Raw genomic sequence first — 25,729 nt, forward strand, 5'->3', positions numbered from 1 at the left:
GTAAATCAACATAACAATGATGGAGACTATCTGCAATGAGAGCATCCCGGTTGTATTGGAATTTCCATATCAACTTCCCTGGGCTTTGTTAAAGCTTTAGCACAAATTACATTTTGATGTAAAATATTGCTAAAACAATAGCTAGAAATGTTTTACTGGCAATGCTCACCTCTGTATTTTGAACGTAGAAGGAAACACAATCAGTGACAACATTAAAATCAATCCAGAAGTATTCAAGATATTCATCCTGAGGTTGTACCAACTAAAACAAGCCAAAAGGGAAAAATCACCTAAGTAACAATATGTACATGATCTAAAATTAAAGTAAAAAATAAGCAAGTTACATTCTAACAGCAGGATAGCATCAGTCACAGCATTGAACTTTACGAAATAAACATTGATCATATTGAAAAGCAATGCCAATGGAGCATCTGGTTTATTTTGTTATGGAAATCTCTCTTTATGAAACAAAGTCATTACAGTAAGTTTACAAACCCAAAGCAGATCCAAAACATCTAGTGCAGGCTGGACAACATTTGGCTCTCCAGCTACAAGTCCCAGCATGCTCTGCCAGCTGATCAGTGTACTGGGACTTATAGTTTCACAACAGCTGGAGAGCTAAAGGTTGGTCATGCCTGATCTAGTACAATGATTAAGGTCTTTGTCTTATGCCACACTGCAGAGGCCAAAAAAAGGAGACACTTATGTTTCTTACCTGTTAAGTCTCTTTCTTTGACTCCATAGGGGGCACAGGGATGACACTGGGGTATAGTCTGGAGAGGAGAGTCTGAGCACTAAACATTACCCACAAGTCCAGGCTCCTCTCCTCTATAACCCTGCCCCAGCCATTGTACTTCAGTTTCGTTTGCAAACCCACAGCAAGAGCGAGGCAGGGGAGAAGGAAGTCCGGCACACACATAGAACCATACAACCATGGGAAGTAGAGCCGAAAAGGTCTCTAAGGTACACACCCCGGCAGTCAGGTGCATCAGGGGGGGCGCGCTATGGAGTCAAAACATTAATCTTAACAGATAAGCAACATGAGTCTTCTTTTCTTCTTCCACCACTAAGGGGCACATGGATGACACTGGGATGTCCAAAAGCTGCACCCTATGGGCGTGGAAGCTCCCGACCAGAATTGAGCACAGAACGCCCGAAGGCAGTGTCCGAGGACGCAAGAGTATCAAAGACAAAAAAACGGATTAAAAGTATGAGCAGGCGACCACGTGGCAGCTTCACAAAGCTGTTCCGCAAAAGCCCCACAACGCGATGCCCAAGAAGTCCACACTTATCGGGTGGAATGAGCAGTCACCACGGCAGGGGTAGGAAGGCTAACCAGCGGGCCAAGGTCTGTTTAGTAGCCGACCAGCCTTTCTTCTGAAAGTAATACAAGACGAACAAGAGAATCAGACTTGCGAATATCTCTGGTCCTTTTCGACAAAGCCGGAGAGCCCTTACCACATCCAAGGAAGCATCTGGCTAAGAAGAATCCGTAGTTTGGAAAGCAGGTACCACAATTTCCTGATTTATGTGCAAGCGGGATACCACCTTGGCAAGGTAGCTCAGACGAGAACGCAGCACAGCCTTGATGGAATGGAAAGCTAGGAACGGGAATCGACACAATGGAATGCTTAAATCAGACACCCTCTGGGCCAACGCGATGGCTGAAAAAAAAACAACAGTTTTTCATGTGAGCCAAAGCAAATCAGCAGTTTGAAACGCCTCAAAAGTAGCCCACGGGAGGGCTCTGAGAACCAGAGACAGGTCCCAAGGAGCCACGAATGGTGGCTGAACATGGAGAACTCACTGCAAAAAAAGTGCTATCTGCCTGTGGAAGAGAACAGACAAGGCCAAAAACTGGACCTTCAAGGACGAGAGCCAAAGGGCCAAATCCAGCCCTGTCTGCAGAAAGGAAAGGATCCTGGAAAGGCGGAAAGCGGTGGGTGGTTAAAACCCCTAGTTGTACACCAAGAAAAATAGGTACGCCAAACCCGTGATTGGTACGTGCCGATGAAGGTTTCCGAGCCCGCAGCATAGTCCGAAACATCCTCTTGGAGAATCCCTTCGCTCTTAGGATGGCTGTATCAAGAGTAGGGGTGGGCAATAAGCGGCCCTCCAGCTGTTGTTGAACTACAAATCCCAGCATGCCTTGCAATAAACTGAAGCAGAGCATGCTGGGATGTGTAGTTCTACAACAGCTGGGGGCAGCTCTTTGTCCATCTCTACTCTAGAGACACCCCGTCAAAGCGAGACAGGTCAGTTCCGGATGGAAACACGGACCCCAAGACAGAAGATCCGGCCACAGAGGAAGACGCAGTGGTTCATCTATGGAGAGGTCCAGCAGATCTGCGTACCAAACACGCAGAGGCAAATCCGGCGCCACCAGGATCAACAAGCCTCCCTCCAGTTTGAACTTGCGGAGAACTCACGGAATCATTGAAATTGGAAGGAAAGTATAAATCAGATGGAATGTCCAAGGAACTGTCAAAGGCATCTATCAGAAAAAAGTTCTGAATCCCTGGTGCGGGATAAGTATTTCAGCAGTTGATAATTCTGAAGAGACGTCATCATGTCTATGTCCGGCAGACTAGTTGTTGGAAAACGTCTGGATGCAGTGTCCACTCGCCTGCATGGACGTCCTGACGTTCAATTCTGAACTCCCGGGATGAAGACTGCAGACAGTGCTGGAAGATGATGCTCCACACACAAAGAATTTGGCTGACTTTCTGCATGGCTCCTTGACTGCGAGTGCCGCCCTGGTGGTTGATGTAAGCCACCGCGGTTGCATTGTCCGATTGTACCTTTACTGGAAGTCCCTGAAGGAGGCGCAGTGCTCGACACAGAGCCCTGTACACAACACGAAGTTCCAGGATGTTGATGGAAATCTGGCTCTTCTGATGCATCCAACAACCCTGAAAGGTTAGGTGACAGGTTACCACCCCCCTGAAGGCTTGCATCTGTGGTGAGTAGGACTCAGTCCTGGATCCAAAAGGGGCAGCCCTTGTCCAGATGTGAGCGCTGGAGGTACCAAAGTAGGGAGAGACGTACCTCCCGTGGTTAGGGCGAGACTTGATCCATCGCTTTAAAATGACCAGCTGCAGAGGCAGAGAGTGGAATTGACCATATTCAACCATGTCGAACATTGAGACCAAAGACCCCAGAATCTGCATGCACAAGTGTATGGATACCCGACGCTGGCTTGTAAGGTCAGGATGTGTTCCAGAGGGAGGAACACTCTCTGAGCTATGGAATCCAACAAGGCTACCAGGTGGATTATTCATCCATGTGACTGCAGAAGCTCCACTGTCAGTTGGATGTGATCCCTGAGAACTGTCGATGACTGGGCCAGAAGTAAGTTGTCCAGGTAAGGTAAGATTCTGACGCCCTTGCGGTGAAGATGTGCTGTCATTACAGCAATGACCTTTGTGAACACATGTGGGGCCGTGGACAGACCAAAGGGTAACACCTGAAACTGATAATGGCAGTTTTGTACTGCAAACCTGAAGAAATGTTGAGAATTGGCTCGTATTGGGATATGCAAATAGGCATCCTGGATATCCAACAATGCCATAGAGTCCCCCAGTTCCAAGGCTAGAATGATGGACCAAAAGGGACTCCATGCAGAATTTGGGAACCTGGAGGAACTTGTTCAAGTGCTTTAAATTGAGGATTGGTCGAAAAGAGCAGTCTGGCTTCTGTACCAGAAATAGATTGGCTTAAAAGCCTAACCCTCTCTGGGACGGAGGAACAGGAATAATGACTCCTGAGAGAGCAAATAGACTCCTTGAGAGCTTCTGCCTTTTCTGGCTTTGAAGGTAGGCCGGTGGAAAAGAACCGGGAAGATGGACACTGCTGAAATGTGAGAGAGTAGCCCCGAGACATGACGTTTCTGTCTAAAGGGTCTATCGGGGTCTTCATCCACACTGCCGAACAGTGAAGAAGTCGGCCTCCCACTCCGAGGGCCCCTGGGAGGAGGCCCACCCCATTATGTGGCAGGCTTGTCCGCAGGCTTGGCAACTGGACATCTAGTGGACCAGGGTTGTTTAACTCTGGGTTTGGAGCTTTTACAGACCGTACCCTGCCTTCTGGGAAATGGCTGACCTCTGGCCCTACAGGCGAAAGGAACGAGAGACTACAGTCCTAGGTCTGGGAGTAGCAACAGACGGTAAGAAAGCAGTGTCAGGGGTTGGTTTTCTTGTGGACCCGGGGTGGATACAGGAGGGGACATAGAATCAGAACTGTAGAAAAACTTGGGTTGTTTAATGAATGGAAGGTTGACATGAAAGAACCAAGTCCAGGGCAAAAGTGAAGATGGGTCAGAGTCAAATAATAAGTCCAGCAACAAATAAAATCCGGAATGAAGCTAACAGGAGTGGAGCGATAATGTTTAGGTATGTCCAGAGGGAAACAAACTGTAGACAGGGGTCGATGTGGTAAGAAGGTAATCTGGCTGGTGAGTGGGAATACAACAATAGCAGGAGGATGAGTTGCTGGTAGGTGCTGGGAATTCTGAGGCTACCTCAAACTGGCAGGGAGCTAGGCAGAACCAAAGTCAGCAGCGTAGAGGAGCTCAGATAAATGTGAACAGACTCGGCTGATACACGTTGCACTGGCAAAGTAAGGGAGCTGTGAACTCCCCTAAATCCCCAACAGCAGAGTGCGATTGGCCGGACAGAACAGCTGACCTTTAGGGGATTGGTCCCCTAGATCACATGGCCCAATGCAAGATGGTGGCGCCCATAGAACCGCAGCGTGAAAACGCTGCGCAACACTCCCGTTCTGGCACGGCCTACCAACAAGAAACCACCAGATGCAACCCATGCCAATCTCCATACTGCAGCACCGCCGCCGGCAGGCACACGCCAGAGCGCCCTAACGGGTAAAGACCGCGGACTTACCGGTAAGGAACCCCTGGTCGTGACAATCAGACGCTGCTAGCGTGGTGGCTATTTTGTCCAATTCCGGACCGAACAGAACGTCTCTCTAAAGGGGAAGGGCTTCCAAAGCCTTCTTGGATTCTGTGTCGGCTTTCCAGGTGCACAATCAGAGAGCTCTTCTGGCTGCAATTGCAGAAACCGATACATTAGAAGTCAAAATACCTGAATCTATGGCCACTTTGGAGAGATAAGAACCTGCCTCTCAAACATGCGCAACAAAGAACACCAGGTAACCTCTGTGCGTACCCGAGGAGAGTTCATCCTCCAAAGCATCTGCCCAGCGGCGTATCGTTTAAACCACCCAAGCCGATTGAAGGGCTGGATGAGCCAGAGCACTCGCATTAACAAATGGATTTTTAAGAAATTTTCCAGCTTCCTATTCGTAGGATCTTCAAGAGATGCCTTGTTAGGGATAGGAAAGAGGGCTAACCTAATAAGACAAGTAATATGGGTATCCAAGGGAGGAGGAGACTCCCACTTAGCCCTCTCCGCTGCTGGGAAAGAGTAAAAGGTAGCAATGCGTTTGGAAATTTGAAAGTGCCTAGTAGGGTGAGTCCACGCCTCCGCTAGGAGGTCTTCTAGCTGAGCTGAAGACAAACATTCTGTAACTGTTTTTCATTTGCCTCTTAAAAACAGGTGCCTTGGATCTGGGAGGCTGCTCTGATTCCTACACTAGAAGAATAGACTTACAGTAAGTGCTCTGATAAGAGCCTCTACGTCTACAGGAGACATCGCCTCCCTTGGGATGGAAGACGTCTCAATGTCAGAGTTAAAGGCCATAAAGCAACTGACACAAAGGCTTCGGGTCCTGAAGAGAGACGATGACAACACATTTTTAACAAGTGCGCATCACTGCAGTACCCACCTCCTTGGGAGATTTATTTCTGGACATTGATATTATCGCAGAAATCTCCATACACCCAAAGTAAAGGGATAATGGAGGTAGTAAAAATGGTCCAAAAGTGTTAAGTATAAATGTATATATACTGAAAGCTATACTCAGGGATGTCCCCCAGTGACCAGAGATAACAGCAATCACACAGGCACAAGTAGAGAGGGGAGGATCCTGCTGGGGCTTGCTGTCTCTGTGAGAAGAGCGCCACCCTCCCCCGTTTGGGCGGACCCCTAGAATTAATGCCTGTGGCTGTTAGTAAGCAGTCCCCTGCTGCACAATAATTGGTGGTGTAATGGGCGGCGCAGGAGACCGGGAGCCCCCACTACCCAGTACCGCCGATGGACTCCACACCGGCAGTAATAAGCTGCGGCCCCCTGTGCCTTGTCTCATGGAATCGCCGGCTGCGGCTCCAGTGTGAGGAGTACGCAGCCGAAGTCACTTACGCAGTTGTCAGTGATGCGGCCCTGGCACTGGGGTGGTGGAGAGGCAGTGGGGGAGTCTTATAGGACGCCTTACACGGACCACTCGTAAGAAAAACTATTAAAATAAATAAAACTCGGGGGGGGAGGGGGACACCATCTAATACAGTGCCCCCTGAAAATGGTGCCCAGCTCCTGCCTTGCCACTAAACTCAAAACTGAGGTCCAGGAGGCTGGGCTTGTGGGTAATTTTAATTAACTGTTTGGTGCCCAGACTCTCCTCTCCAGGCTATACCCCAGTGTCATCCCTGTGCCCCCTACTGGAGGAAGGAGAAATATAATTTCCCACAGGGAAGTTGTATTTTGTTGCCTGTGGATAGCATGCAGGTTTGTATTATTAATATAGCACCAAGTCATGCGTGACAGAAAGCCTACATCTAAACAGCCTACAAACATTGCTGCTGGTAAATTAAGTGAATGTGGTAATAGATTGCAAATTTTTGGAATAATTTGCAGCTGGCAATCCTGGGACCCCTGTAGTTATACCTTGCACAAAATATATATTGCACTAAATTGTGAAATATTCACCATTATAGAATACCTGAGCTATTTACTGCATCACATCTTAAAACAACAATTACATTAAATTACCTCTTTCACATCAGTATAAATATGACTACAGGGAAATGTGTAGACCCTAAAAGAAAGAGATATATGATAAAGGTATTATAACAACTTTATGTATGTTGCCAGATTAACCAAACATTATTGAAATATAGGTCATTTTATGCTCCTAACAAAATGCTGCTAGTTTACTGGATTAATGTGCACAAAGTCTTACTAAGTAAACTTTTGTGATCCATCTGTCTAATGTCTACACTGTTTAAAGCAACGGAATATATCGGATTGCACATTCAGCGTAAGAGGCAAGTAATGGGGTATATTAACTAAAGTGCAGGTTTTTAGAAGTGGAGATTTTTAGCAACCAATAAAATTCTACTTAACATTCATCCAGCACCTTCTAGAACACACGTCAAACATGCAGCCAAAATAAACAATTTATAAGGCCCGATAGTGTGGGCCCACATATATAATATGCGGCCAACACCCCTGCCACGATCGGAGCTCAGCTCCGATCGGGCAGTGTTTACTTTATTTAAAGCTGGCAACACTGGTCTCAGAAGTGATCAGAAGCCTCTGCTAGTGATGCAGCACGCGGGTGACGTCAGGACGTCACCCGTGATGAGAGGAGCCTGCGCCTGCCACTCTGGATTTGGTTAGATCCAGTCAGTGGCAGTGTCTACGTGGGACGGTGGGAGTGAAGATGGCGTGGACTCGAGCGGTGCCCAGCGGCCATTGTGAAGACAGGTAAATACTGCACAGGTGAGTGTGGCTTGTTCTATACTGGGAGGGGGCACAACATAAGGGGCATTACTGGGGGCTCTGCAAAAGGAGCACTGCTTGGGTCATTACAGGGGGCTCTGCATAAGGGGCATTACTGGGGGCTTTGTATAAGAGGCATTACTGGGGGCCCTGCATAAGGGGCACTACATAAGGGGTACTACTAGAGACATTACTGGAGCATTGCTTAATGGGCACAAATTCATGGGGCATTGCATAAGGAGCACTGCATTGGTTTTTATTAATAATAAACCCTTTAAAATTGCATAAGACTTTTTTTTTTGTTGCGGCCCACAGACCTTGAATATTCGTCCCACTTGGTATTTTGAGCTTGACATGCCTGTTCTAGAAGATAATAACTAGAATCTGATGTTGCTATGGGCAACATCTCCACTTCTAAACACGCGCACTTTAATAAATATACCTCAAAGTGTAAAAAGTAATTGCATTTTTTTTAAACCAAGGTCCAAAAAATATTGTGCAAGTTTCGCAATGCAATAAATGACCACTGGAATGGTGCAATGTGTACAAGTGTATTATGGCTCAGAAAGGCCAATCAGATATTAGCCATTATTTTCTAAACTACACTAAACTTTTCTAAACTATGTGTCTTCATACACTATTGCAGCAGTCACAGTAAACAGCCCTCTCGGCATGCCAGGTCCCGAGCAACTGTGCTTTTGCCGAGTGTCTTTATCGCCAGACTAAGATGCACCAGTGGACGGCACTGATTATCTGATATGTGACACTTGTACATCTGTGTGTGACTGAGTCTGAATGTGTATACGAAATGCTGCAATGCAGCGGCTCCGGCTATTCTCCACGCCAAGTTCCGCTTTGTTTCCAGATTCGCACACAAATATCATATGCAAAAATAATTGCATATCAAATGAATTTAATGTAGTCTCCTGGCGCATCTTAGTCACATTGCATTCCGACTAAGTCGCATTTTTCGGGCGCAAGAGGCGCTTGGTGCAAGCAGATTTGAACGGTACTCGGCGGCACACTCATGCAAGGCATCTTGTGCCACATGACTATTGAGGCTAGATGATGTGTGAGGAAACATCTGTATAACTACAATAAAACTCTTGTTGGTTGCTATATATGAGAGCACAATTTTATTCAATAATTGCACTAGACTAACAACCTGCAAGAAAAAAAATAAGATTTTTGTACTTAAGTTAAATTATTTTCTCAAAGTCCATTTGAAGATACCGGCACAATGGGGTATAGAGGGGCTGGCAGAAGCTTGGCACTTTTGGAAAATAAAAAAAACGGAATATATCTTGGCTCCTTCCCCTCTATATCTCTGCAGCTGGGATGCCTCAGTTAGTTCACTAACACAGCCCCAGAGCAGGAGAGGTAGGAAGAAGTGAGAGGGCAAAGAAAAGATAAAAACTAACTTACCAAGAACACCAGCAGATGGCCCAGTGTTCCCCAATGGACTACGAGAAAACATTTTTTAACATCAGCATTAAAAAACAATTGTCTCATACATCCATTGGGGGACACTAGAATAGTGTGGACATGGGAGCGCTCTGAAATAGTAGCCTGCAAACCATCCAAATGAAACATCCTTGGAGTTAGTGACATATTTATATTGGCTGTATAACGGTAGAAATTACCAAAAGTAGTGCTAATTTTCCAGCAAACAAACTTTAGATCCACCGATCATAAAGATTTTTGTACTGTAGACAAGACGAATGCATAGATCCCACAACATCACCTGAGGCATATACTGTACTGTGCAGAGGCTGAACGTGAAATAAAAAGGATAAGTACTGTATGTCAGGAATTAAAACCCATCCTCTCAGAAATACTGACAGTATTGAACCTTTAATGAATTTAGCCTCAATCCCGAGTACTGTAGCTTAAAGGAATAAGTAGTAAAACCTTTATATTTGTACCCTTATTTGTACATCCCCAATCCCTGTGATCCTTTATGGCTGATGAAAGCAGCTTTCTAACCATAATCATAGTTTGAATAACAGAATCAGCAAGGAACACACAGGGGTATTCAATATGGGTGCGATAACATCGTTTTTGCGTTAATATCGCAATTATGACGTCATTATCGCAGGTTTTACTTTTACACTGTATTCAATATCAAAGACTTAACGCATTTTTGAAAAGTCGAAGTTAAAAAACGGGGATAAGTTTTCACCATTGAATAGGTGTCGAAAAAAAGTGCAGAATTGGGGTTTAGGGGTGCAGGCTTAAAAAAAATAGCCTGCACCCTTCAGAATGACCCCTTGAAACGATCTGTGTCAAAAAAAAAAAAAAAATCGGGACACCCCAAAAAAAGCACTTTGAATTTGGGGGCCAAAAAAAAAAATGTTGGGGAACAAATTTAAAAAATAGCAAACTTGACTCTGGGGGGGTTCCCAAGTATGCCCCAGGTGTTTTTTTCATTGCAGCTCCTTGCGCAAGTGGGTTTTTCACGATTTTTTCAAGCCTGTTTAGCAACTTTAAAATATGCTGACCCCCATTTTCAAGTACCCCAAATTTGCTGGGCAGTTATTTTTCCCCCAAAAAAATTCTAAATGCTCTTCTGCACCACTTTCTTCAAAGTCGCGGCTATTAGAAAGCCCGACTTCCTTCAGGAGTTAAAAATGGGGTACCCATAGTGATCCCCCATGTCTAGACATCATTAGGGGGGTCCCTAGAATATTTCCCGAAAATTCCAGTTTTTGTTAACCTGTTAAAAAATGTGCAAGAAAGATTTCATACTCACCTACATCCAGCACTGGTCTCCGCAGTAATCCATGGGTGTTTTAAAACAAAAAAACGTGTTACCCGATCCACGCTACAAGCTATGTATATGTGTGTCGTTGTCACACATACACAAAGCTCCCGAATGGCCGCTGCTGGGACTTCACGGGGCATTGCAGTCCCATCAGCGGCAGTGCTCACTGTAGAGCGCCCGCTGATTGGCTCCGGCAACTGACAGTTCCCACATGGGCTGACTCACCCACGTGGGTTTTTAGAAACCACCACTGGCTGGCTAGCCTGGGGCTGGTTTGGCTTTTGGAGGGGGACCTTATGTCATTTTTTTTTCTAAATTTTTTTAAAGGTTAACAAAAACGGGAATTTTCGGAAAATATTCTAGGGACCCCCCTAATGATGTCTAGACATGGGGGATCACTATGGGTACCCCCAATTTTAACTCCTGAAGGAAGTCAGGGTTTCTAATAGCCGCGGCAGGGAAAAACACCTTGCAAAGCTATTTAAAAACCCGACTTTCTTAAGCAGGCAAAAACGGGGTTACCCATAGTGATACCCCATGTCAGGACATCTTTCGGGGGGCCCAGGCATATTTCCCGAAAATTCCGTTTTTTTTCCTTAAATGGGCTCAAGGGTCATTTTTTTTTTAAAACAGGGATAATTTTTCTAAGCACTATAGCAAGTGAAAAAAAAAGCAGAATAGGGGTTTGGGGGTGTAGGCTTATAAAAAATAGCCTGTAGTTTTGGGAATGTCCCCTTAAAAGGAAATGTCCTACAAAAAAATGTCCTACAAAAAAATCGGGACACCCTTAAACAAATAAATTTGGGTTTAAAAAAAATAGGGACACCCCAAAAATTTATTTCAAAATTGGGGTGAAAAAAAAAAAAAGGGAAAAAATTGTTTAACAATAGGGAAATAGGTTCAGGTCTATTCTGCAAGTATGCGGCAGGTGTTTTGAAGAATAGAATTATAGCGGCAGGTGCACAAATGCAGAATTTTTAAAAACTTACTTTAGGGACTTAAAAATATGCTAGTACCCATTTTCATGTACCCCAAATTTGATGGGACCACTTAAAGAAACGAAAAAAATAACCTAAGTGCTCTTCTGCAACACTTCTTCAATGTCGGCAAAAAAACACCTGTTGCGGCTATTTAAATCCCCGACTTTCATTTAAAGGCTAAAACGGGGGTACCCATAGTGATCTCCCATGATTTTACAACTTTAGGGGGGTCTTATAAATTTTTTATGGAAAAAAATCGTAACTTTACGCAAATCCAACTTCGGAGGTTCCCGTTTTCGACGATTTCAAATTGAATACGGGGATACGCGGGAGCGCGCCCGATAATTTAACGCACAAAAAAACTCCGCTATGAAACGTAAACTTCGGCAGTGAAGTTAACGTTTCATATTGAATACCCCTATTAGACTTTAAGCTAGCGGAGATAACATTTTGTTACTGGAACAGTCCCTCAATTTGGAGATCCATTTTTTTTCTTACTTAAGGAATTTGTATTACATTTTCAAGAGAACAAGGGAAGAAAATAAGACAAAAAGAAAAAATACAAACAGCATACAGGGTACATTCAAACCAGAATGAACCTAAAATCCAGTGACATGAATTAGAATTGAATGGCATAATAAAGAAAAAACAGCATGGTACAGAATGAGACAAACACATGTAGAAGCATACATACTGTATCAATGAGGGGAGTGTACAACAAAAAACCCCACAATACTACAGTACAGTAAATCAGCACCCTGCAGACTACTAAATCAGGTCATGTACCAGGAAATCACAGAAGTGTCTATTCAACATTTCGGTTTATTCAACCTTTGTCAAGAATAAATGCAATATAAAATGACATACCTTATATACCACAGCTACACACTTTCACCCCAGCGTTCATCATGGCGCAGGATGGTGACGTGAGCCGCGGGCCGGGATGGCGACCATGGTAAAACATCCACAATTACACATCCGACGCCGGAAACTAGACAGACGGTTTCACGAACGAAGGTAATCCGGGCACTGTTAGCGCTTAGGGGGGGTTAGTTTTCGTCACTCTCTGATTTTCTAGTACATGACCTGTGAGTGCAGCTCTTACTTGATTTATGGGCTTGGAACATGGACCCTGAATGGCACCTGGGCAAGTAAATGATACATTGATATGGAGTGCCGGCTTGTCTGCTTCTTCTATAATATTATATATTGTGACACAGTCCGGTTAGGGGGTCCCTCTCCTGGGTAGAGGACTCCTTCCTTACACACACAGCAGCTGGGAAACAGTACGCCAGACTGGATTCGAGTACAAGCTGGTCGGCGCCAGTCTTTATTGTACACTGTCAGAAATAATCATAAAGAAAACAAACATAAATCCTAGCCCTGTCGGGGCACTAACTTCACAAGTGACTTCCCTCACTACAAGAACCTGGCAGGGCCTAATGCCCTCGCCAGCAACAAAAGCACAGCAAAGCACAGCACTTTCAAATGGGTTTTCAAGTGTCTCTGAGCAAACTCCCTGCCTGCTCTCCCAGGCGAGACACACAGCCCTAAACACACTAGGCTTATATTGGCCACTCTCAGGTGGAAACCCTAACAAGCCTGTTACCAGGCTGCAAGGCCCAAAACCTGGAGCGGCCGTGGGTGGAGCCCTCCCTCTCCTCTCACCCGCAACCCCCAGGTCCCAAACCGGCTTTTCAAAAAGCAGAGACTCAAGCCTGCTACACTGCAGACTTTCTCCTGGGGGTTTAAAACACATAAGACAGGAATCTGGGACAAATGTACCTGCCACAGACCACTTTACCAGTGATCCTATCACATATCCCCCTCCTTTGTTTCGACCTATGGGGCGGAACAACTGAAGCCCCCAAACAATGAATGCGTGACAATGCGTCAGCATTGACCAGCTGGCTTCCTGGCCTGTGTTCCACTGAAAACTTAAAAGTTTGTAACGCCAAGAACCATCTCGTAATTCTCGCATTACTGTCCTTATTTTCGGACATCCACTTCAAAGGGGCATGATCAGTGATCAATTTGAACTTTCTTCCAACCAAGTAGTACCTGAGAGCCTCTAACGCCCACTTTATGGCCAACGCCTCCTTCTCCACTGCGGCATAGTTTCTCATATGCACATTCAACTTTCTACTTAGATAGAAAATAGGGTGTTCCTCACCCTCCTTGTTCTGGGACAGGAACGCTCCTATACCTACTTCTGATGCATCGGTTTGTACTATGAATTCCCTGTCAAAATTAGGAGTCATCAGGACTGGTTGGGAACACAACGCTACTTTCAACTCCTGAAAAGCTTTTTCTGCTTCAGAACTCCATTCTACCATGACTTTTTGTTTGCCTTTGGTCAGGTCAGTCAGTGGGACTGCCATGGTGGCAAAGTTGGGTATAAACCTCCTGTAGTACCCCGTAATTCCCAAGAAGGCTCTCACCTGCTTCTTGCTCAGAGGCCGTGGCCAGTTTTGTATGGCATCAACCTTATTGAGCTGAGGCTTTATCAGGCCTCTGCCAATGGTGTATCCCAGATATTTTACTTCCTCCATGCCTAGACAACACTTTTTGGGGTTGGCTGTCAAACCTGCCTTATAGATGGAGTCCAACACTGCCTGTACCCTGGGTAAGTGAGACTGCCAATCAGGACTATGAACGACCACGTCATCCAGATAAGCAGCCGCATACCGTCTATGGGGCCTTAGAATCCTGTCCATCATTCTTTGGAAGGTAGCAGGTGCCCCATGTAGCCCGAAGGGCAACATCTTGTACTGAAACAAGCCCTCTGGTGCTGAAAAAGCTGTCTTTTGTTTGGCGCTCTTGGTTAACGGTACTTGCCAATACCCTTTGGTTAGGTCAAGAGTGGTTAAATACCTTGCCGTCCCTAGTCTCTCAATCAGTTCATCCACTCTTGGCATCGGGTAGGCATCGAATTTTGAAACATTGTTCAACTTTCGGAAGTCATTGCAGAAACGCACACTCCTGTCGGGCTTTGGAATCAACACAATGGGACTTGATCATTCACTATGTGATTCTTCAATAACCCCTAACTCTAGCATATTTTTAATTTCTTTCGACACCGATTCTCTTTGTGCTTCTGGTAACCTATAGGGCTTTAGATTAACTTTAACCCCTGGGTCAGTGATGATGTCATGTTTAATGACCGAGGTTTTCCCAAGTACGTCAGAGAACAGCACCCTATTTCTGATCAGAAACTCCTTGACCTCTTGTTGTTGAATCACCGACAGGGTTTTTGCCACTGTCACTTCAGGAACTAAGGGCCCTGGATTTACTGGAGGGGCTCGGACGGCCGACAGTACCGCTCTATCTTTCCAGGGCTTTAACAGATTTATATGGTATATCTGTTCCGGCTTTCTTTTCCCCGGCTGGTAAACTTTGTAATTGACCTGTCCCACTCTTTCTAAGATTTCAAAGGGCCCTTGCCATTTAGCCAAAAGTTTATTTTCCACAGTGGGAACCAACACTAACACTCTGTCCCCAGGAGCAAAGCTGCGTAACCGAGCATTGCGGTTGTATACCCTCTGCTGTGCCTGTTGAGCCTGTTCCAGGTGCTCTCTCACTATCGGCACTACCGCAGCAATTCTCTCCTGCATTTGAGAAACATACTCAATCACCGTTTTGTAAGGACTAGACTGCCCCTCCCATGTCTCTTTGGCAATGTCCTGCTTGGCAATGTCTAGTAACCCCCTTGGGTGTCTCCCATACAACAAGTCGAAGGGTGAAAACCCGGTGGAGGACTGGGGAACTTCTCTTATGGCCAACAATAAATACGGCAATAAGTAATCCCAATCCCTACCATCCTTGTCGACAACTTTCCTAAGCATGTGTTTTAACGCCTTGTTAAACCTCTCGACCAGCCTATCGGTTTGGGGGTGATAAACCGAAGTTCTTAACTGTTCAATTTTGAACAGGCGACATAACTCTTTCATGACTTTGGACATAAACGGTGTACCCTGGTCAGTTAGTATCTCCTTAGGTATACCCAGCCTGCTAAAGACATGAACTAGCTCTCTGGCAATGGTCTTGACGTAATGCGCAACGGGATCGCTTCCGGGTACCTGGTAGCGTAATCCATTATGACCAGAATATACTGGTGTCCCTGGCAGACTTCATCAAGGGTCCAACCAAATCCATCGCTATTCTTTCAAATGGCACCTCTATAATAGGCAATGGAACTAGTGGACCCTTAAAATGTGGCCTGGGAGCATGATACTGACACTCAGGGCAGGATCCGCAAAAGTCAGACACCTCTTTATGAAGCCCGGGCCAGAAAAACCTCTGCATTATTCGCTCAGTGGTTTTCTCTACCCCTAGATGGCCTGCCGTTATATGACCATGGGCCAGATCCAACACTGTTCTTCTGTAGGCATTGGGAACTATTAGTTGTTCCACAATATCTTCCCCCTTCTTAGTCACCTGATATAACAAATCCTGACACATTGCCATGTGTGGATAGGACAAAGGACTATCAGGGTCTACGGGTTTACCATCAACTACTTTTACATTCTCCCTGGCTTTTACCAAAGTAGGGTCATTCAACTGCTCCACGGCAAAGACCTCTCTTCTGACCTCTAAATCAGGCAGACGATCAACTGGCCCAACAACACTTCCCACCTCAATGGGAGGTACATCAGTTGGCGGGCCACCGTCACGCTCCGCATTCTCTAGTTCGCCAATCATAGTAGAAAAAGGGAATAACTCTGACTCAGAAGAAACTCCCTCCTCCACTACATCGACAACCTTCTCAAATGGATCGGGGTTGTTCACTTCTGGAACAAAACGGCTTTCCCACAACTTCCAGAAGTGAGCAAAGTCTCTCCCCAATATTGCATCGTACATCAAACCCACAGAAACTATAGCAGAACCACATGGAGTCTCGATGTTCACCTCGGCAGCAACATAATATCGAGTATCCCCATGTATGCAGGTCACACCAACAGTTTTCCCCTCACGCCGCAAGGGGTTCACCAGCTCAGCTTTTATAAGTGTCACCAAGCTACCAGAGTCTAACAGTGCCTCTACTCGGTTGCCATCTACAGTGAGTACACACATGTGCTTATCAGTCTCAGCCTGCCCGTCAGCCGTACAGGCTGTCTGTGCAAAGAGAGACCCCCTGCGATAGACATGAGCAGTATCACATTGCATAGGTTCAGTTGTAAGTGAACAATTAGCGGCAATATGGCCGAAGCCACCACATCGGAAACACTGAGTCATATTAATGTCTAATCGTTTACGGGGCAAGAACCTTCCTGGCCTGGCAGGCCTGTCTCCAGGTTCTACACCCTCAGTCTTAGGTACATTCCACCACCCAGCACCCTTCTCCCCTGGAACAGTCTTACCAGTGTCTGTGGGAGTTCGCCGGTGCGCCATCGGGGCTCGGTGGGGCATACTCATCAGCTCCTCAGCCGCCACGTACGTCTCCACCAGCTCGACCAACTGGTCCGCGGACTTAGGGTCTGCATGGCTCACCCACTTGCGCAGAGTCACAGGTAATGATCGCAGGTACCGGTCCATCACGACCCTTTCCACGATCTGTGGTCCCGTCAGCGTCTCGGGCTGTAGCCATTTTGAGGACAGATGGACGAGGTCATGCATCTGTGAACGTGGAGGCTTGTCCATATGGAACTCCCAGCGGTGGACCCGTTGGGCACGAACAAAGGTGGTGACTCCCAAGCGAGTTAGGATCTCCTGTTTTAGTTTTTTATAGTCCTTGGCATCAGCCAGGCATAAGTCGAAATAGGCCTTTTGTGGCTCCCCAGACAGAAAAGGTGCCACCAGACTTGCCCACTGCTCCTTGGGCCAACTCTCCCTTTCGGCCGTTCTTTCAAACGCGGTGAGGTAGGCCTCCACATCATCGCCCGAAGTCATCTTTTGGAGGAAGTGACTGGCTCGTACGGAGTGAGTGGTGGTGGGAGGACCAGTAGTAACATCTCTGGGCTGGGCGACCAGGTGCTGTACCACCTCTTTTATGGCCCGGCTGTTTTCCGCTAAGGCCTTGCTGTTTTCGGCTAAGGCCTGGCGTGTTTCCTCGACGGCGACCTGTTGTTGCCTCTGGGCTGTCTCCAAGGCCAACAGTTCCACCCTGGTGGATTCCTGCTGAGCCCAGGTAGCTTCCTGCTGAAGTTTGTTTGTCTCCTGCTGAGCTGCTGTAGCTTGGAGCAAGGCTTTAATAATGTCCTCCATTTTGTCCTGGGTGTAGGTTGGAAGCTGAACCTTGCCTCTCTGAGCATTGGCTGACGCCTCCTCTATGGGACTCCAAGGACACAGTGTTATTTCCACACTCACCAATTGGGTGTCTGTCCCTTTAATTTTTAAACAGAAAGTTTTCCTCTCGCTGCAACTTCAGTGTGTGTGGTTGCCCGCATTCTCCACCATATTGTGACACAGTTCGGTTAGGGGGTCCCACTCCTTCCTTACACACACAGCAGCTGGGAAACAGTACAATGTCAGAAATAATCATAAAGAAAACAAACATAAATCCTAGCCCTGTCGGGGCACTAACTTCACAAGTGACTTCCCTCACTACAAGAACCTGGCAGGGCCTAATGCCCCTCGGCAGCAACAAAAGCACAGCACAGCACTTACAAATGGGTTTTCAAGTGTCTCTGAGCAAACTCCCTGCCTGCTCTCCCAGGTGAGACACTCAGCCCTAAACACACTAGGCTTATATTGGCCACTCTCAGGTGGAAACCCTAACAAGCCTGTTACCAGGCTGCAAGGCCCAAAACCTGGAGCGGCCGTGGGTGGAGCCCTCCCTCTCCTCTCACCCGCAACCCCCAGGTCCCAAAACGGCTTTTCAAAAAGCCGAGACTCAAGCCTGCTACACTGCAGACTTTCTCCTGGGGGTTTAAAACACATAAGACAGGAATCTGGGACAAATGTACCTGCCACAGACCACTTTATCAGTGATCCTATCACAATATATAGATATTTATTATCAATGTAGTTGATTTCAAGCGCATATAAGTGCATAATTACAACCGATATGTGTATAAAATAAAAAATTATTTATGAAGTGCATATGTGTAACCATAAATTACCAATTTAAAATCTTAATTCATCCTAAAGCAGTTTACAAAACATATAAAGTGTCTCAGTGCATAAGATTTCAAGCAAATGATGAACGTCAAGCGTTTTTGATAATTATTTATATTTTAACAATTTACTAAAAAAAAAACAGATAAAAAGCACCAAAACATTGCTTACATAATCAACAAAGCACATACTAAAAAAACACCAAATAGATAAAAAAATAATAATTTACATAGAAGAGGCAGAGTTAAGTTTTAAAACAAGAAATCAGAAATGAGCTTCTCTTATTCAATTTAGGAAAGTCCATGTAGGCAGGATAGCACAGTCCGACTGTGCTATCCTGACGACATATCGTCTATTGTGTACCCAGCTTAACACTTGAATAGCTACAGTGCATCCGGAAAGTATTCACAGAGCTTCACTTTTTTCCACATTTTATGTTATGTTCCAGCCTTATTCCAAAATGGAATAAATTAATTTTTGTCCTCAAAATTTTACATACAATACCCCATAATGACAACGTGTAAAAAGTGTTTTTTGTTTTTTTTTCGATTTTTGCAAATTTAAAAAAAACAACTAAGAAATCACATGTACATAAGTATTCACAGCCTTTGCTCAATACTTTGTTGATGCACCTTTGGCAGAAATTACAGCCTCAAGTCTTTTTGAATATGATCCCACAAGCTTGGCACACCTATCTTTGGCCAGTTTCGCCCATTCCTCTGTGCAGCACCTCATAAGCTCCATCAGGTTGGATAGAAAGCATCGGTGCACAGCCATTTTCAGATCTCTCCAGAGATGTTCAATCAGATTCAAGTCTGGGCTCTGGCTGGGCCACTAAAGGACATTCACAGAGTTGTCCTGAAGCCACTCCTTTGATATCTTGGTTGTGTGCTTAGGGTCGTTGTCCTGCTGAAATATGAACCGTCGCCCGAGTCTGAGGTCAAGAGCGCTCTGGAGTAGGTCTCTATACATTGCTGGAGCAATGACCATCGCGACCATCAACCTGGTCGGTTGCTAAAGCTGTGGGTGGTAACCCACAGCTTAGCTAGCGACCAAGAGGCCGCACTTGAAAAGTCAAGCGCCCGCCCTCATTCAGAGCGAGCGCTCGCTTCTTGCGACCGCCTCTGAATGAGGGCCAGTGTCAATTCAGCAGCTAGCAAACAGTCACATACAATGCATATGTAATAAAATTACAATCGGCTCTAAATCAACTACACAAACACAAAAAGATGGATATAGAGCACTGTATACCTTAACCAAGGGAGATGTATACAGGGAGACTGACCCAAACCCTCCTGAGACCAACAGCTACAGGGCACACAGTGTGGATCCTGACAGTCTCACACACGTGGAGGGTATGCGGAGCAACCCAGACGCGCAAAACCTTTCGTAGGGACTGCGTCTGGGTCGGAGCTGCCGGGGGAGCGCCTACCTCCCCTAACCTGCGTTAACCAGCCGTGTACGCTGGCCTCGTGGCAGTAGAAGCGTCTGTTGCTGATCCCCAGCGTCAGACGATAAGGCACGGACAATCCCGGGCCCTGACAGCTGCGGATTCTGGTGCGTCTCTGACACCAGAAGCAAGGAATCGCCTTACCTTACATCTCTGTGCGTCCGGTTGCAGTCCAGGTCGCAGCATTGCAGCTAGCAAGCTAAGCCGTGACCCAGCGAAATCGCCAGCCCAGTAACTGGTGTTGCGGTTCGGGGGAGGTAGATGGAGTCGCAGTATATGAGTCTTAATTCAGACGCTTATTACTGCCAACCCAAAAACATAAAATAAACAGATTTTTGGTTACTTACAGTTGAATCCTTTTCTCTGAATCAGGCTGGGGGACACTGGACCATGGGATTGTCGGTTGGGGCTGGAGCAGGCACTTAATGACACTGTAGCTTTAATCCTAGCTCCTCCCCCCTACAATCCCATCATGCCAGTACTTCTTTAAAAGAGCCTGGAGAGGAGTAGCAGGAACCCCATGAAACTGTTTTAGAACAACTAAACCAATCCAGAAGGGAAAGACCAGTCAAGAACGAACCACCTCGCACGACTGAGCGTGAGGGAGGGAACGCAGTGTCCCCCCAGCCCGATTCAGAGAAAAGGATTGAATGGTAAGTAACCAAAAATCCATTTTTCTCTATCATCAAGGCTGGGGGACACTGGACCATTGTACATTCAAAAGCCTCCCCCAGGGGAGGGAAAGCTCAGGCTGCCTGACAAGAGAACTGTACGAAGAGGGCGCTGCCGGAGGTAAAAGAACCTGAAACATAAATATGGCCAAACGAGCGGACTGGAACAGATCTCCTTACAGTGGACCTGTGTTTCTGAACTCTCGCGTCACATTGCCCAAGATATCGCATCCGCCTTAACGTAAGGCGCTGGCACCCAGTCTGGTGATGGTCAACCCGTTTCAGAGAGAGCTGAAGAATAACCAAGCTGATTCAACTCGTAAAGGTCTGCTGAGCAGCTGGCCAATCATGTTCCAACGCGCCATAAGAAACCCGCAGAGAACAGTGCGGTGTATCAAAGAAGACACATCCAAGGAAAACTGCAGAGCTCAGCCAACTCAGCCAACAAGCAGAGCGAGATCAGTCCCGAGGATTCACCAAAGGATTAAGTACCGGAAGGACAACATCCGAAACCAGTGTTGGCTAGAGTCGTAAGAGTATGCGGAAACCGCCCCTGGCAGACGAGCAAATACGTAACTATGCCGAGGGAAGGCCCTAGCCATAAGGAAGAACCGCTTCCCAGGCTCCTGTGTGAGAGTCCCAGGAGACTAGATTAAGAAAACCACAGTTCACCCGCGGATGAAACGATGTCCAATGCAGACGGACAGGGCCCTCTAAAGACTATGGTTAGGAGCTTGAGCACATCGAACAGCCGAACCACTATTGACGGTGCCCTAAGGCCTCAAAGGCGATAACAACTGCCCATCACCTCAGCAGAGGAGACTCGTGACCGTGGCTACGATGAGCCTGTTTGTAAGGCCCCAGGAGTGGACCTGGAGAACGCAAACCCTCTACCAATGGAGAGTGACAGGTACTGCTGTACTGAATGAGAACTGAGACGAGAAGGATGCCCAGCAATCCTGCCAAGATTGGAGAAATACACACAGGGACTCCCATAAGCAGAACCTGGTGTACTGAATGGTCTCAAGGTGGATAGCAACCAGCCCGACCACCAATTGTACAACATGGTCCATCGCAGGACAACCCCACTGGAGAAAGGTGTTGATGGCTACCCCCAGCAGTGAAGGCGCAGACACAGAAGCCAGGAAGGCCTCACTAAATCGGGATACAGCCCTGATCAGAAAACACTTGAAACAAGCAACCAGAGAAGATCCGTAACTCTGAAGCAGAGGTATCCTACCCTAGCAGTTTCTGTGCAATCAAGCGGAGCCTGGCCTCCACCGCACAGAATAGACACGGAACCAAGTCAAGTACGACCTACCACAAATGTAAGCCGAAACACACACGTTCCAGACCACAAGCGAGGAGGTCGTCGTATGGATCCCAGAACGAAGATAGTTTGTGCAAACTGAACTACCCATCCCCTTGTGATCAAGACACGAAGAGCAAACAGTGGCTGGAATTAGCCAGTCGGCCTGAGAACCTTGATCACGAATATGTTGCTGACCAGGAGCAACTCTTCTTCCCATGCGCAAGTGTTTCTATATAGAGAGATACACTTCGTTAGGCTCTAGGCTTCTATGGAGCTAGTCCCCCATAACTGAGAATGTGACCAGAAATTCTGTCTCCCTAAAAACTAACACTTGCTGGGGAAGAAGCGGCTTGAAAAAATATGAGATATGGTAAGAACTTACCCTTGTTATCTCTATTTCTACGAAGTCCATAGGGTTCCACAGGATACCTTGGGGTATAGGTGTGACGTCAGTCGCAGGGCACCAAAGAGTTAAGCTTTCAGCCTCCCAGGATGCACTAGGTCCCCCTCCTATACCCCGCCCCCGGGCCAAGGCACCTCAGTTAGTTACCAAGCCATAGGCCGGAGGAGGAGAAGGAAGAGAGAGAACAAAGATCTGGACACATACAAGAATCACATTCTCACCAGAGGGAGACGGAAAACCGGTGACCAGAGCAAAGCCCATCTGCAGCACAGGTGCGACAGGGCGGGAGTCCTGTGGAACCCTATGGACTTCGTAGAAATAGAGATAACAAGGGTAAGTTCTTACCATATCTCATATTTTCTACTTCAGGGTCCATAGGGTATCCACAGGATACCTTGGGGATGTCCCAAAGCAGTATCCTTTAAGGGTGGGGACGCTCCTGTGCAGAAAGGAGAATCCGCCGCCCGAAGGAAGCATCCTGAGAGGCGAAGGTGTCAAACCTGTAATACCTCACGAAGGTATGGACAGAAGACCACGTAGCAGCCTTGCAGATCTGAACTGCCGAGGCACCACGTCGAGCTGCCCACGAAGGACCCACAGACCTAGTGGAATGAGCCTTCAGAGAAGGAGGGACCGGTAGGCCTTCATGAAGATAAGCTTCAGAAATAGCCATACGGATCCAGGCTGCCAAAGTTTGCTTTGAAGCAGGCCAACCCTTTTTACAGAAGCCATAGAGGACAACAAAGCGTCCGACTTCCTAAACAAAGAAGTGCGGTCCACATAAGTCCTTAAGGCCCGCACAACATCCAAAGAGGCCTCACCCACGGACAGACCCGGTGAGTTAAAGGCCGGAACAACTATTTCCTCGTTAACCTGAAACTGGGAAACAACTTTGGAAAGAAACTCGGGCCGAGTGCGGAGCACTGCCCTGTTCCCATGAAAAACCAAGAAAGGGGGTCTACAAGAAAGAGCCCCTAACTCAGAAACACGTCTGGCTGAAGCAACGGCCAGAAGGAAAACAGTCTTAGCTGTTAGCCATTTAATATCCACTGAGCCCAGTGGTTCAAACGGCGGTCCTTGGAGAGCCCTCAGGACCACAGCCAAATCCCAAGGCGCCACAGGTGGAACAAAGGGCGGCTGAATACGGAGAACACCTTGCATAAAGGTGCGCACATCCGGGATTGTAGCAATCCTACGGTGAAACCAGACAGATAGGGCCGAAACCTGTACCTTCAAAGAAGCAAGGCGAAGCCCATGATCTAGTCCCGCTAGCAGGAAGGCGAGAATCCGAGACAGACGAAACTCCCGCGGTGCATAACCTCTCGGTCGACACCACTGGAAGAACGTATGCCACACGCGATGGTATATCCTCGCGGAAGACGGTTTCCGAGCTCGTAACATGGTACGCACCACAGAGCTGGCAAACCCCCAGGACCTCAGCATGGCCGTCTCAACAGCCACGCCGCCAAAGACAGCCGAGTCAGGTCCGGGTGAAGACAAGGACCCTGAGACCGAAGGTCCGGTCATAGCGGCAACCGCAGAGGACTGTCCACGGACAGACCCTGAAGGTCTGAGAACCAGTGCCGTCTGGGCCACGCGGGAGCTATCAACAGGAGCGTCCCTCCTTCCTGTTTGAATTTCCGGATTACCCGTGGAAGAAGGGAGACCGGAGGGAACAGGTATGCGAACCTGAACGTCCACCGGACGGACAGAGCATCCACCAGAGACGCCCCTTCGTCTCTTGTGCGAGACCCGTACACCGGCAACTTGTTGTTGTGCCGGGACGCCATGAGGTCGATTTCTGGAAGACCCCACCTGTCCACCAGTAGTTGAAAAACGTCCGGGTGCAGGGACCATTCCCCTGGATGAACGTCCTGGCGACTTAGAAAGTCCGCCTCCCAATTTAGCACTCCCGGGATGAAGACCGCTGATATGGCCGGAAGATTGCGCTCCGCCCAAACCAGGATCCGAGAGACCTCTACGAGAGCCGCCCGACTGCGAGTTCCTCCTTGCCTGTTTATGTAGGCCACGGTGGTAGCATTGTCCGACTGGACCTGCACCGGGTGACCCTGGAGAAACCGCTGTGCCTGCAGGAGAGCATTGAAGACCGCACGGAGTTCCAAGATATTTATTGGAAGCTCCGCTTCTGTCGGTGTCCACCTGCCCTGAAACAAGTGTGGACCCGAAACTGCTCCCCAGCCCCGAAGACTGGCGTCCGTTGTCAACAGGACCCAATTTGGAACCCAGAACGGACGTCCCTTGTTGAGGTGGGTCATCTTTAACCACCACGCAAGGGACAGGCGAACCTCCGGGGTGAGCACAATCGTCTGGAACTTCAGAGACTGAGGCAGCCCGTTCCACTTGGACAGGATCAGGTGCTGCAGAGGTCTAGAGTGAAACTGGGCGTATTCCACCATGTTGAACACCGACACCATGGAGCCCAGTAAGCTCATCGCCGAGTGTAAGGACACCCGGCGGCTGTGCAGACAACTGCGCACCCTTGACTGTAAAGCAGAGATCTTGTCCTCCGTCACGAAGATCCTTTGCTGTCCCGAGTCCAATAAGGCTCCAAGATGCAGAATCCTCCGAGACGGGATTAGAGTGGACTTCTGCCAGTTAATTAGCCAGCCGTGCCGTTGCAGCAGTGCAATGGTCAGGTCCAAGTGGTGTAACAGGAGCTCTGGAGATCCTGCCACCAATAACAGGTCGTCCAAGTACGGCAACATGCGGACTCCTTGCAGCCGCAGAGAAGCCGCCATGACCGCCATAGCGTCCTGTATGTCCAATGACACCATGTAGTCCCAAGGTTCCAGCGCCAGAATGATGGACCGTAGGGTCTCCATCCGAAACTTCGGGACCCGCAAAGACTTGTTGAGTGCTTTGAGGTTGAGAATCGGACGATATGACCCATTGGGTTTCTGTACCAAAAATAGATTTGAATAGAAACCCTGGCCCCTCTGGGAGAATGGAACAGGCACTATAACTCCAGCCTGGAGCATAGTGTGCAATACCTTCCGCAGCTCCGTAGCCTTGTTCCGGTCTGATGGTAGACCCGTGGTGAAGAATCGAGCCGGGGGTCTGTGCCGGAAGGAGAGGGCGTACCCGTGAGAGACCACCTCCAGAACCCAAGTGTCTGTCGTAGTGAACGACCAACACCGGGAGAACTGCAGCAGGCGGCCTCCCACCCTGGGATCCCCCAAGGGGAGACCCGGACCGTCAGGCCGCAGGCTTGTCATCTGGCTTGGGGGCCGGACGTCTGGTACTCCATGCCTGTTTCCGGGGCTTGACCGATTTCTTAGGGCCAGCCTGTCGAGGAAACGACTGTGGTTTGGGCCTGCCCTGGGCCCTAGATGACCGAAAGGACGATGGTCCAGAACCAGAAGGAGCAGCGGCCGACGGGAGACAAGCAGATTTGGCTGCCGCCAGCGTGGCCACAATCTTATCCAGATCCGGACCGAA

General features: G+C 47.7%; 1 protein-coding gene across 4 annotated transcripts in view; it reads right to left on the minus strand.

Annotated features, from left to right (window-relative positions):
- The window catches only part of SYCP2L (synaptonemal complex protein 2 like), a 314,762-nt gene that overhangs the window by 169,298 nt on the left and 119,735 nt on the right, over nucleotides 1-25,729 (minus strand). For all 4 annotated transcript variants that reach the window (XM_088471654.1, XM_088471653.1, XM_088471652.1 and 1 more), the window contains exons 12-13: nucleotides 6,903-6,948; nucleotides 170-262 (exon numbers count right to left, since the gene is read on the minus strand). In XM_088471654.1, coding sequence (XP_088327780.1) covers nucleotides 170-262; nucleotides 6,903-6,948 — 139 coding nt within the window. The remainder of the gene's footprint in view (nucleotides 1-169; nucleotides 263-6,902; nucleotides 6,949-25,729) is intronic.

The sequence above is a fragment of the Taudactylus pleione genome, unplaced genomic scaffold (genome assembly GCF_031769625.1).
Source record: "Taudactylus pleione unplaced genomic scaffold, aTauple2 ptg000116l, whole genome shotgun sequence".
Taxonomy (NCBI): Eukaryota; Metazoa; Chordata; class Amphibia; order Anura; family Myobatrachidae; genus Taudactylus; species Taudactylus pleione.